At 40.6% G+C, this 12,195-nt stretch overlaps 1 protein-coding gene across 1 annotated transcript in view; it reads left to right on the top strand.

Moving 5' to 3' along the window:
- ODF2L (outer dense fiber of sperm tails 2 like) overlaps positions 1-12,195 on the top strand; it is a 37,603-nt gene that overhangs the window by 10,818 nt on the left and 14,590 nt on the right. The window contains 6 exon segments of the mRNA XM_075759853.1: positions 5,819-5,938; positions 7,223-7,238; positions 7,241-7,371; positions 8,936-8,998; positions 9,229-9,300; positions 11,082-11,198. Coding sequence (XP_075615968.1) covers positions 5,831-5,938; positions 7,223-7,238; positions 7,241-7,371; positions 8,936-8,998; positions 9,229-9,300; positions 11,082-11,198 — 507 coding nt within the window. The 5' untranslated portion in view covers positions 5,819-5,830.

The raw sequence follows: 12,195 nt of genomic DNA, 5'->3' as shown, positions 1-12,195 counted from the left end.
AATGGCAGAAGTAGTCTCATTAATTCAGTAGGATACCGCTTCCAAATGCTGCTGTACCCTGGAAAATGCCTGTTAAATGGCTTCCTGGTTTACCAGATGTACAGGCACTTGGGCAGTGAGTTGCAGGTCAAATAAATAAAACTGTAATAAAACTTTGTTTCTCAAGGTCCATTGGCCATATGGACAGAGAGGAAGAGCATATAGTGAGCCAGGCACTTCTGCAGTGGTGAAAGCATGGGGTGAAGTTGTGCAGAGGTAGCAAAGATGAAAAAAAAAAGAGTTTGAAGCAAGAGAAACCAAGAAACTTAATAGGAAAGACCCAAAGTTGTAGTGTACTCAGAGAAGGGAGAGGTGAGGAGGAAAAGCTTAGATAGAAAAACACCGCGAGCAGGGAGGAAGCACTATTTCTGTACAAGCACCATTTCCTCTCCAGTGGTGGGGCATGGAAATGATTACGTCTCCAGTGTCAGTTCAGAAGAAATTAATGCCCACAAACACTGCCAAACCATCAACTACAGAAATGTGAAAAGTTGTAGACAGAGAAAATCACATGATCTCTTCATAAAGTAGGACAGATACTTAATGAGGGATAAAATAAGGACTAAAAGAAAAAGAGATACCTTAAAAGTTTATAGAAAAAGACCAGTCAAGTTTCTAAAGTGTGCCACAAAGGGCTTGTTGAAGGAGGAAAATGCTGAATTATATTGTAACTTTAGCCTGATCTGCCCAGTTGCATAGAAATGGTTTGTCATACTCATCAAATACCCCCATCGAAGGCGGGCCCACTCACGAACAAAGGCTCTGCCTGCAGGGAGAACAGAAGGGCAAATACATGGTAACTAGTCAGCCGTTATACCACTGTATGCAAAATTAGCCAGCAAAATTATATGGTGGACTTTCTGAACAGCAATTTTCCAGCAACACTTGACCTTAGGCAGTTCTAACATCAAGTAGTTCACTTTTGCGGCTAAGTGTGACTAATTTTAAATAACACCATTCAAAGATCTTAGCTTTTATGTCTTTTAAAATTGGCTTCTTTTACCCTTATGTGTTTGAACTTGAATTCCATCTCTAGAAATTTATGATAAAACAGCAATGCTTTTTAATATATCCTTACATGAGAGTAAACCACGCATCAAATTGTAATTTAGTATTTGATATCGTAAGTGGAACTAACTTCAACAAACCAATGCTTCATTTTCCACTAGACACACTACTAAGGGATTAGGAACAAAAGGCTACCTTTATCCATTTAACACAGGTTTTGCACAGCAGTACGTGCTACCGAGATCTGTGGGAAGCATATAGGAAAGGGTTAAACAACATATGCTCCATATTCTTCAGTCTTCTGTTGTAGACGACAGCAAACCAGAAAAGTAAAATGGTTCAGGGAATTTACCCTGTGAGCCTTAGATGTCTATCAAATAATCACTTATTAGGAAGTTATGTGTGAAATTGATATATTTTCCCATTTTTCCACCTGCTTCATGTTGTAGGGTGTACAGGTCATCACCGTGTTTCCAAGAAGGAGCTGCCACTACGTATGTAAAGAACAGCAGGCGTCCGAAAGATGGAGGAAGAGGAGTGAGTGAGTTGTCATTTGCAAATCAGGGGGTTTGGTATTGAGCATTTATCTGTGCTTCAGATAGACTGGAAGGCAAACCTCAGATATGTCTTTGTTATCCTTCACTTAGTCTCTGATAGCTACAAGTGAACAGTGGCACATAGAGAAGCAAGGCTAACTAACCAGCTCTTGTGAGCTAGTCCCTACTTCTTTTTCTGCTTCCGTAGCAACAAGCTGTCTTTGTTCTCCTTGGATTTCTTACCAGACCTTCCCTAATGTCTCTGAAACTCCACCTAGAGAAGTATTACTGCTGTCTTCAGCACAATTACCATCCAGGAATTATTAGAGAGGGGACGGGTTATGAAGGCCCCGGCTGGCTCTGCCCCAGGAGCAGCCCACAGCTGAGCAGTGATCCCCAGCTCCCTCCTGGCTTCCGAGCACGGGGTGGGTCAGGGCCTTTCTGGCCCATCTCTCTCCTGAACAGCCATCCTCAGCCAAGTGCTGCCAAAATCCCGAGAGCCGGAGCTCACCAGAGCCCCATGTGGGGCTGGCCTCTGCAAAGGCATGGCCAGGCTGTGCTAACAGTGGGCAAGTGAGGTCAGCCCTCCTGCCATGGGAAGGCTGGAGTTTTTAGCCATAGGGACTGCTGCTCCCACAGAGTGCCCAGGACTGGGGAACCCACAGGCTACTGGGGCTTAAGCAGAGGTTGGTAAATTGAAGAGCATCTTCTGTGAGCAGCACCGTGAACAACCAGGCTGGGATGGCATCCCTGCTGTTAGACGGGGAGAATGGCTTGACATTTGTTATGTATCCACCCAGGCTTCCGCTCACGGTTCCAGCTGGCCACAGCAAGCACTTCCAAGGAACTTTCCAGTTTCCTGCAGGTATTGTCCCACTAACCGCAGCCTAGCTGTCTGCTCCACCCATGCACAAAAGGGTCTCTTGCCTCCGCTCCCTGCAGAGAGAATTTCCAGGGCTACTTGTAATGGGCTGTCATTTTATGATAAGAGAGAGAATTTGGCCAGATGAAGAATCAAACCTTCCAAAAGTCTGTCTAGAATTAAAGCTATTATATTTCAGTGTGCCACTTTCTCTTGGAAAGGAATTTCTATTAGCTAAACTAGATTATACAAATTAAGCTACCTTAATCTCTAAAGTACAATGTGCTTTCAGTAGTTTTTACCGTTTTGGTTGGAACTTCACTCCTTAATGTGTCCTCTTGCTCTATCTTCCAAGGCAAATGGATTTAAGGACTGCTTAGTAAATGAGAAATAAAGCTATTTTTGGCCTCCTTTGAAGATCTAAAAAGTCCGCTGCAAACAGCTGAGATGTCTGACTGAGCTGGAAGTGACTAAACATGGAAATGAGGAGCAGCACCAGTACAGTTGGGTTTATTGTGAGCAATTAGCACTGGGAACTCTGATCCAGGCAGGTCAATACATGTAATAAGGAAAGTTCTGCATCACTGTAGCTGCTGTAACCTGCGTCTGGGGTAAGATGTTTCCAAATGTCCTTGGCCAAAACCTAAGAAGACCAACATTGGCCCCGCTGCCCCCGTGCACTGTAGAGTGAAGGACTTTCCTGTCTACCTGCTTGAGAAGCTGGCACGCCACGACACTGAGTGGGAGATGCTGAGAAACGGGCTGAGGAAGTAACAAACCCCACCATACCTATGGGAAGAAATGTTGTCATCTCCATCTCTGCCAGGTATCTATTTCTGTGTAAGGCAGTGAGTGTCTAAGGCTTGCTGGGAGAAAGAAATTCTGGTCAGTATTACACCATGTGGTGCATAACAGGATGGGGAAGGAACAGTGTATAAACAGGGTTGCAGCAAATCTGCTGCTGCTGTGCAACTCATGTGATAGCAGGCTACTGCCAAAATTAAACAATGAACAAAGAAAGGTATTAGAATCTTGAATTTCTGAGACAAAAATTAAAAGTTCAGTTATACCTTTAGAGCAAATAAAGTCATGAGCCATGACAAACACACAGCAGAGTTCCTGAGGTATATAAAGAAGCCTCTCTCCAGCACACCTCTTCTAGTAAGGCTTGTAATTATGTCATCGTGGAACTGTGTGTCATTATTTCCTTTAATTATTTTCCACTCTGTGGATTGTGCCACAGTCATTAAAATGTAGTTTTGATGACAGAAACTTGTTTTTCATTCTTTGTTTTATGAGGTACAGAGTGCAATGCTAATTATCATGCTAATTAGGCCAGCACCAATGGAGATTGGTTGCTTTATCATATAAGCAATCACCACATTTTTAGATAATTGCAACAATTTATTGCTTTCTTTTAAAAATAAGTCAATCATATAGCAAGTTCTGGGAAGCTAAAATTCAGAATTCTTTCTGAGCTGACTATGAGATACCAAAGCTGGAGCTCATAAACTGCAGTGCTGAAGCAAAGGTCTGACAGAGATGGTTAATTCACAATTCAAGGCTATGGGTCCTATGGAGAGCAAAACATTTGGCCTTTTGCACGTGCAAAGACAAACTCTCCCTTGTAATTCAGGTACAAACAGGCACTCACTCTAGAATGGCTAATGGAGTGATTTCATCTCTACTAGAATTAAAAAGGTTGAAATTTAGCCTTTGATTTTTATTACCATGCACACATGGCCGGATAATATTCTCCAAAGAATGTAGAAAGGGAAGAACTGCTCTGACTTCTGAAATGCCATTGCCAGCAAGAGAAGAAAACACACACTGGCATGTTTACAAATGACACCAAAGGATATATTTTATATTGATTTTAATTATTTCTCCCAATGCCAAGATTATTTTTAAATCTAAGTTGCTAACACTGACATTTACTTAGCATATGAAAAAGTAACATTTCTATCAGTATTTTTTCTAAACAAAACTTATGTGCAAATTATAGTTATGTATGATCATGTGTGTCTATGTACATATCTAGATGTACACGTTATCTGTCCATATGATCGTATTTATATCACCTGATCATTGTTTTGCACACTTCATGATCTGAAAGTGATCTTCCCATACATCTATTGAGATGTCTCAGATATTCTATAAGGTGCCACCTCGAGTGTCATCGCTGCTTTCTCATGTGATGTGATCCAAGAGTAATTGGTGTGTTTTTCATGAGAACATGTTTATTTAAAAACACACAGCTTTCCTACAATGTTTGACAAGGCGTGGCCAAACAAGCTTCACGTACAGTCAGGTTACATGAATGCTTATTGTTTAACCTCAGAAAAAAATATATTAATGGAAACACCTAGAAACAAACCAAAGAGAGGATCCAAAGCTCCCCAGAGCTCTCCAAGTTTCTTGTCCGTCTTGCTCAGAAAATAACCTCCTGGGTGTGCACCCCGTCGGCACAAGTTACCGGGCGGTAACGGACCCAGCACTTCTTGAAGCACCGCAGAACCGCATGAACCTCCCTCTTTCGGAGAAGGGGGCTATGCTGCTTCTCCAGGCCCGCGGAGGTCACAGGCCCACGCTGCTCTACAAAGGCCGAACCGGCCCCGCACAGCTGCCTTTGATGCCCCAGTCTATCAGCCGGAGGCGGCGGGCTGCTTCCGGGGAGCGTCTGTTCCCGCTGCGCCGCGGGCCGGGGCGGGTCCCGACTCCTGGGACAAGGCTGGCTGCCTCCGCAGGAGCAGGCCGCGGCAACGGCTGGTGTGCCCCCGGCAACGGCTCCCGGCGGGCAGCAGCGGCGGTGAGGGGGGCGGCGAGGGGCGCTGCCCCGCGGGAGGGGGTGCTGGGGGGGCGCTGCCCCGCGGGAGGGGGTGCTGGGGGGGGCGCCGCCCCGTGGGAGGGGATATTGAGGGGGGCGCCGCTCCACGGGACCCCTCAGGGGCGGGAACCGCAGGCAGCCGGGTGGAGGGGGCGGTTGGGCGAGGGGAGAGGGCCGGGAGTGGGGGCCGCTGATGGGTGAGCTGCGCCCGTGCTCCTCACCCTCTGCGCCGGGGAGCGCTGAAGTGGGAAATTGCAGCTGCGGGCTTTACTCCGTCCTTCCTGTGTATTGTTTTCTGCTGCTGAGGGATTTGATTTCTATGCACCGAATGTGTGAATTCAGTGCTGCTTAAGTGATTACAGGTTAGGAATATGTGTGCAAGACTTCAGTCGCATTAAATCTGCGTTAAATCTCTGATGAGACTGGGGTTTACTTGGTCTGGTACACTGTATTTTCTAGTGGGAACAGCCTGGGATGCCGGTAATGTTTCTGTTACTGATTCATAGAACACCAATGTATGTTAACATATACTCTCTTGTTATACAGCCTTAAAACAAAATGTTGTCAGCATCGCTGTCATCCTCGTCTTTACCTGTGCATAACTGTACTGCTCCTTTACTGGGCTGTGATCTTCGGGAAGAATTTTTTCTTCCTCATGCTACTGAGGTAAGTTCATTCTGTTCCTGTTAAGCTTGATTTTTTTTTTTTTCCATTCTATTTAGTTTGTTAACAAGATTCAAACCAGATATTTCAAAACATACTTCCTAGCTACAGATGGGAAGTAGGTGGTATTTCCAAAAGTAGGTGAGAGTGCTGGACATAAAAATGGTATACTGAAACTGTGGAAAAATCCTTATTTGTTCTTTTCTGCTTACATAGATGGGCTAGGGTAAATGAAACACAATGTTTAATCTTCCAAGATGCTGTTCTCACTGGAAGTAATTAAATTCAGGAACTTAGTTTTGGTTTTATAACCAAGAAAAAGCCATAGAGACCTGCACTGTGTTACACAGATTGAGGTCTGTCAGGAAATGTGAGCCTGTAATAAAACAAGACACAAAAAATAATATATGTACGTATATATAAAAATGAAAAAAAATTAGACATTTGAAGTGTAGTTATTTGCCTTATGGCAACAATTGGAAGCAAAGCAGTCTACATTCTGATTCTGTGAGGGAGTGATTTTTTTTAGTTGTGAATTTCCCAAAATCTGTTACTCATTCTCTCAGTTATGCTAAGGAGATACGGATGTAAGAATATAATCTCTTAGTCTGACAAATCCTTGTGATGGAGATGCACCTGGCATGGGTTGGAAGCAGGAGAAATGAGTCCTGGTGGGTGGAGATGGCAAAACAATCCACATCTGAAAAATAATGAGTAGTCAGTGGAGCGCTGAGCAGAGTAAACAGATAACTTTGTCCTTTGCAAAGGCATCGATCATGCTGGAGTGTGAGGGCAGAGGCAGGAGAGAGGTGTTTGGAGGAGGGGGTGAGGGTGACGGCAGGTTCCTGGAAGCAGGGGAATGGGATGCGTTTAGGTAGTAGGCACTGATACTTGGCTCTGGACTTGCCGTGACACTGGCAGCATGATGTTCCTGTGCAGCCCTGCCTGCTGAGGAGCTTTTCCAAACTGGGAAAAGAGAAAAGCCATTGCTGCCTCAAATTGGAGGAACTCTGCTGTGAAACATAGTGTCAGAGCAGGACTTGGCCTCCACCTTCACTGGAGGTAAACTGTTCACCTTTGCCTTGTAGATTAGGTGTGTTCTGTGGAGTGATCAGTTTGAGGGTGCATCCTGTGATATCACAGGCTTTTACCCTTGTTGGAAGTCATAAATCAGAGATTTCTTTGATCTTAAAATTTCTCCTAAATGATTCTCCTGAAGAGCTGACTTGTTTTATGTTGATATCCTTGAACTAGCAAGAATATTATGTAATTATGATGCTATTTCAGGGAAAAATGTATGTGCCACTGGAGAAGCAGGAAAACTCTGTTCACTGATTCAACCATATAAGAAGGGTTATCACAGAGCTACAAAAACCATCCATGATGGAAAATATTTTACCAATCTAAGCAAAGAATCTGACAGTTTAGAATACCAAGTAAGAAAATATGTAAGGCATAAAACATAGAACCAATGCAAATGTACATTTCTTATGCGAATCTTAAACTAACGTAGTTTATTATCTTTTTTTAATAGACATATTGGGAAGGGTTTTTTGTTATGTCCTGTACACTGAGAAAGGTCCTGCAAAGTTGGAAGAATTTAGTGGGCTATGTATGTTAAAATGGGGGGGATCACAATGAATTCCTGTCTAACAGTAGTGTTCTATGGAACTCACACAGAAACCTGATAGAGTGAAGAATGTAGATTCTCTTAAATGTGATTTGTCATTGCTGACTTTCTTAGCTTGCTTTCTGAAGTCATAAAGCTAACTTTTGTCCTTGCAAGCTTACAGAGATGAGTGTTTATTCGGAACTTTTATTTTTTAATTTTAAAAATTATATTCTTGATTTTTATGTTTTGATGGACAATGCTAGCTGTTCTTACAGCATGAGGCTTTTGTTCTTTTTGGAGATTGTTAGAAAGAAAGTTCATAGACAACTAACTGTGAGGAAGACAATTTCCTGAGAATGTAAAGATGGTATGAGTAATTTAGGTTTCCGGACACTTCTCAATTCTGGGAAGTTTTCTAAGCACTCCTATTTTTTTTTCCTATAAATCACTGTGGGGTCATAAAACACCGTTCCTGTTTATATATTAGTTTTTTGCTGATAGCATTATCTGACTCAGTGTAGTCAGGAAAGGGTAAGGGACTACTGCAGAATACGATGTTTATAGGTTTGCAGTGCATGCAGAGGTAGAAACCTGGATGAAGAATTGGGGTCCATGTACTGACTTTACAGATAAACATGGATCAAGATGACAGAACATTCTGAGCAATTACATGCAGGCCAGGATAAGATGAATTCTTTGCAAGCAGTTGTAGTAAAACTTTTGATGCCAAAAGTTTATACCTTGAGGCAGTGGGTTTATCCTCTCACTAGTGACATTAAAATGTTTAAGATTTACATTCTGAAAGTCCCACAAGTCTATTTTTTTTTTTAAATGGAAAGTTACCCCACCCCACAAAATCAGACATTTTAAAATAAGAAGTTTAGTTTACTATTATAGGCACATAAATGCTTTTGGATTTGTAGTAACAGTTAATGTAGGTTGATTTTTGTGATCTCCCAGCCTATGCTTTCTCGCTATATCTTCAAATACTTGCATCTCACTGAAGTTCCTGTAAGGCTTTAATACTTTAATATTAATCTTTAAAATATTACAAGTTGTACAAATGCTTTTACTATTCGACTACATGTTTAATAACAGTTATTTATGGTATCTAGAGTCCTTTCAGATAAAGAAACAAATCGGTGTATGGAATAGCCACCCTAGTTTGTTTTCTTCAGCTACGAAGTTCTATGCACAAAATAAATTGAATCTTTAGGGTTTAAACCACCAACTCTAAGTAGCTCGTGAGTATGCAAGCTTATATATTTGTATGTACCAAATTTGAAAATGTAGCAAATTATATGCATCAATTCAAAACCACTGAAAAAATGCTAAAATCAATTATAATCAGAAGTAATTTTTTAATGTTTCCTGCCTCTGTCTTGCAGTTAAACAATAAAAACATTGACACTTTGATGCAGAGGTTAAGTGAAAAATGAAACACAAATACTGTAAGTAATTAAAATTTCTGTCTCTTTTTGTTCTATGCTGTACATCTGAAAATGGCTACATCATGGGATCATACAATTTCAAGTGACAGTAGCAAAGTGAGAGTATTTGTGGTTTATCATCACCAAATGGAATTTTAGTTTTCCAGCTGAAATATTCATCAGTGTGCATTACTGTTGCATGGTCAAGTATAGACATTAAAATAATTTTTTGTTGTATTTTTTTCATGGAGAATCTCAGGACAAAAATACGTGAAAAGGAGAAACATGTTAAAGAACTTTCATCCAGGCTTCAACTTGAAAAAGTGAGTGACCAGTTCTGTTGGAATGAATGTTTTCTCCCAATGTAGTAGATTCTTATTTACAAATTTTAAATTTTGAGAAAAGCAATTATTTCAAAGATCTGTGAAAGAAAGGAAAATCCTGAAAGAAGTTTCCTACAGAAATGTCTTAAACACATCAAGACTGTATCCAAACCTATTAAGGTTACAGGTTATCCTTAACACTAATGTCCCACGGTTCAGGCAGGGGTATACATCTAGACTAATGGCTTTTGGCTTCTCATTTACAGATCTGCAATAGTTCTGGAAAAACAATACTTAGGATGAAGCAATACAGAGTAAACTAAACAGATACTGTTCACAGTTAGTTTCTATGGCTCTTTGAGCTTTATCAGTAGGGAAAGGTAGTACTGACAGCAGAGCTAATATCATCAAAGGCTGAGAAGACCTCATTCATTCTCTGAGCTGAAGGAAGGGGCTCAGTGCAGAAACCATGGGAGGAAAAGAAGAATTGTCTGTATAAGAAGGTACTATAAAAGTTTCAGAGTTATTGTGCTGGTAGTTTAGCAATCTGTGTTACAGTACTTGTATACCTAAAGTGCACTTTATGTGTATGCAATGCAGCGTGGTTCAGTGTTAGTGAGGGACAGAGTAGGCTTAGTTAAACCTTTAAGGGGACAGTTTTTTGTAACTCCTTGGAGTTTGTTGAGAGCCGTGGTTCTTTAAGAGTTTTTCTTTGCTTAACCAAGAGAACATACCACTTGGCTGCAGGATAAACTTAGCCAGCTAATTGTAATAGAGGGGCCTGTGGGGGGTGCCCACTTTCATACCTGGCAATTGGCATGTCCTTGTCTTTATCTTGAAATGAAGCAGAACGTTTTCATAGAAACATCCTTTTGCTTGAGAGTAGAAATGCTGAACAGAAAAGCCTATAAAGATTCTGAAGATCACAATGCCAGCAAACCTCAGCATTGATGGCATCTGCGCAGCATGCCGTGCCCTGACTAGAGATCTATCTAATGTTGAACAATTTGGGGTGCCCAGCATCTGAAGGGATAAATGATTATCTGTGCTATCCCCTTGTTCCTTCTTATGTTATCTCCAGTAAATGGTATTTTCATCAACAGCTGACTAAGCTTGAGTCTGCCTTTCTTACTGGTATCTATAATGAGCACTTGTACTGGAGCATTACAATGCTCTTCTAGTCTATACTGATAATATGACTTCTTTCTACCTGTTTTCATTATTTCTTATTTAGAGCAAGCTAAAGGAATCAAATTGCAAGAAATTTCATAGAATCATCCAACCTCAGTTCTGATGACATAAGTTGTCTTTTTCCTTATGCATTATGTATCCACCTAAAATTAGAATTTGAATTAAATGTATCAATACTTCTAATAGCAGGTGGTGATCTTTGATATTTAATGCAGATCAGTTCAGGTCTAAATAGTCAGACCAGAGCTGAGCAGTGTGGCTTAATTTTGGTCAACCTGCTAGCTAGATGCCTTTGCTTAGCCTGAATTTCTGAGTTCATGCTTCCAGGCCTTGTTCATGCTACTTAAACAGTCAGATTAAATATGAGGCATCAATTATACATACATTCTTTCAAGTTCGTGATTTCTGCTTAATGTTAACATCAGTAACAAGTTCCTGCTTGTGAATATACTTCTAGAGCACGATTTATCTTTTCCAGCTTTTGAGGGCATTCAAATGTCAGTTAGAAACTATGGCAAAGTAGAAAGAGTATAGATAGCATCATATAGCCTATCTCCATAGACCCATAGATTTGTGTTTATTTCTGTTAGGTCAACGTGCAGAAAGAAGACCACCTGTCAAGATCAGTAAAGGCAGTACAAGCTCACCTGCAGTGTCAGATTCAAAGAAAAGAAGTGGAAAATTATGAATTAAAAGTGAAAATACAGGTCAATATATTTTTACTTGTGTTTCAGTTTATTTGAAAAGAAAAATTAGCAAAGCCTTATTGTGTTCAGAGTTTTACTCAGATGTGAGAATTAAATCTTAAAGTATCACTTGAAATCAAACTCTTGTTAAAAGAAAAATCCCAAACAGTAAAAGTCATTAGCATTTATATTTTGCACAGTCTGCCTGACCATACTATCTTAATTGCAAGGTTGTTTTTTTCTTCTTTTCTCAACTTGTGCATACTAACAGTTCTGCTGAAGAGAAGTTAAGCACACATAGAAGCATTTCCACTCACCTTACTGTGCTATCTAGAAGATAGATACCATCCTGAGGCAGTCTCCATAAAGCCCATGGAAAGGGATAGGCAAGTCCCCAGGATGAGTTTCTGTTGTAAGATAAGGGTGATGAATCATCACCTGTTTCTTTTTGTTGACTGTGAGGAATAAATAAACCTCTTTATACTGACTACAGGAGAAACACTTAAGGCTCATGCCTAAGCTCACTTTGTTTAAGGTAGGTGAAATTGTTTCCATTTTCTGCTCTAAAAGCAAGAGGTAAATTTTGGCATTTGCATCAGTTATGGGCTTTAGAACAAGGCAAGGAAGAGGTCATGTGTCAGAGGCTGGAGCTGTATGTGGCCTCAGATTTCAGTATTTGAAACTTGTCAAGAACATAGGCATGAATGAGAAAACATTGGCCGAAAAATAATGATGTGTTACTAACTTCCAAACTCTTTTTAGTAGCATACATCCCCTATTAATTGTATCATTTGAAGTTGTTAAGGAACCTATAGCAACTCAATTTCAAAAAAAAATCATGTATGTCTGTGTCTAAATACCTCATGTTTTCTTCTGAATAAAAATTGCTTTCTTGTTCTACCTAGTACAGTTGCAGAATTCCAACATCATTTTTATTAGATAAAGTAACTGGATATGCAACTGTATTTTCATTCAATCTTTATTTAAAAGTTTTGTTTGTTTGCTCTTCAGAAAGTGT

This window comes from Balearica regulorum, chromosome 8, assembly GCF_011004875.1.
Source record: "Balearica regulorum gibbericeps isolate bBalReg1 chromosome 8, bBalReg1.pri, whole genome shotgun sequence".
Taxonomy (NCBI): domain Eukaryota; kingdom Metazoa; phylum Chordata; class Aves; order Gruiformes; family Gruidae; genus Balearica; species Balearica regulorum.
The sequence above is the reverse complement of the archived record's forward strand: the minus strand, read 5'-3'. Positions and strand labels throughout refer to the sequence as shown.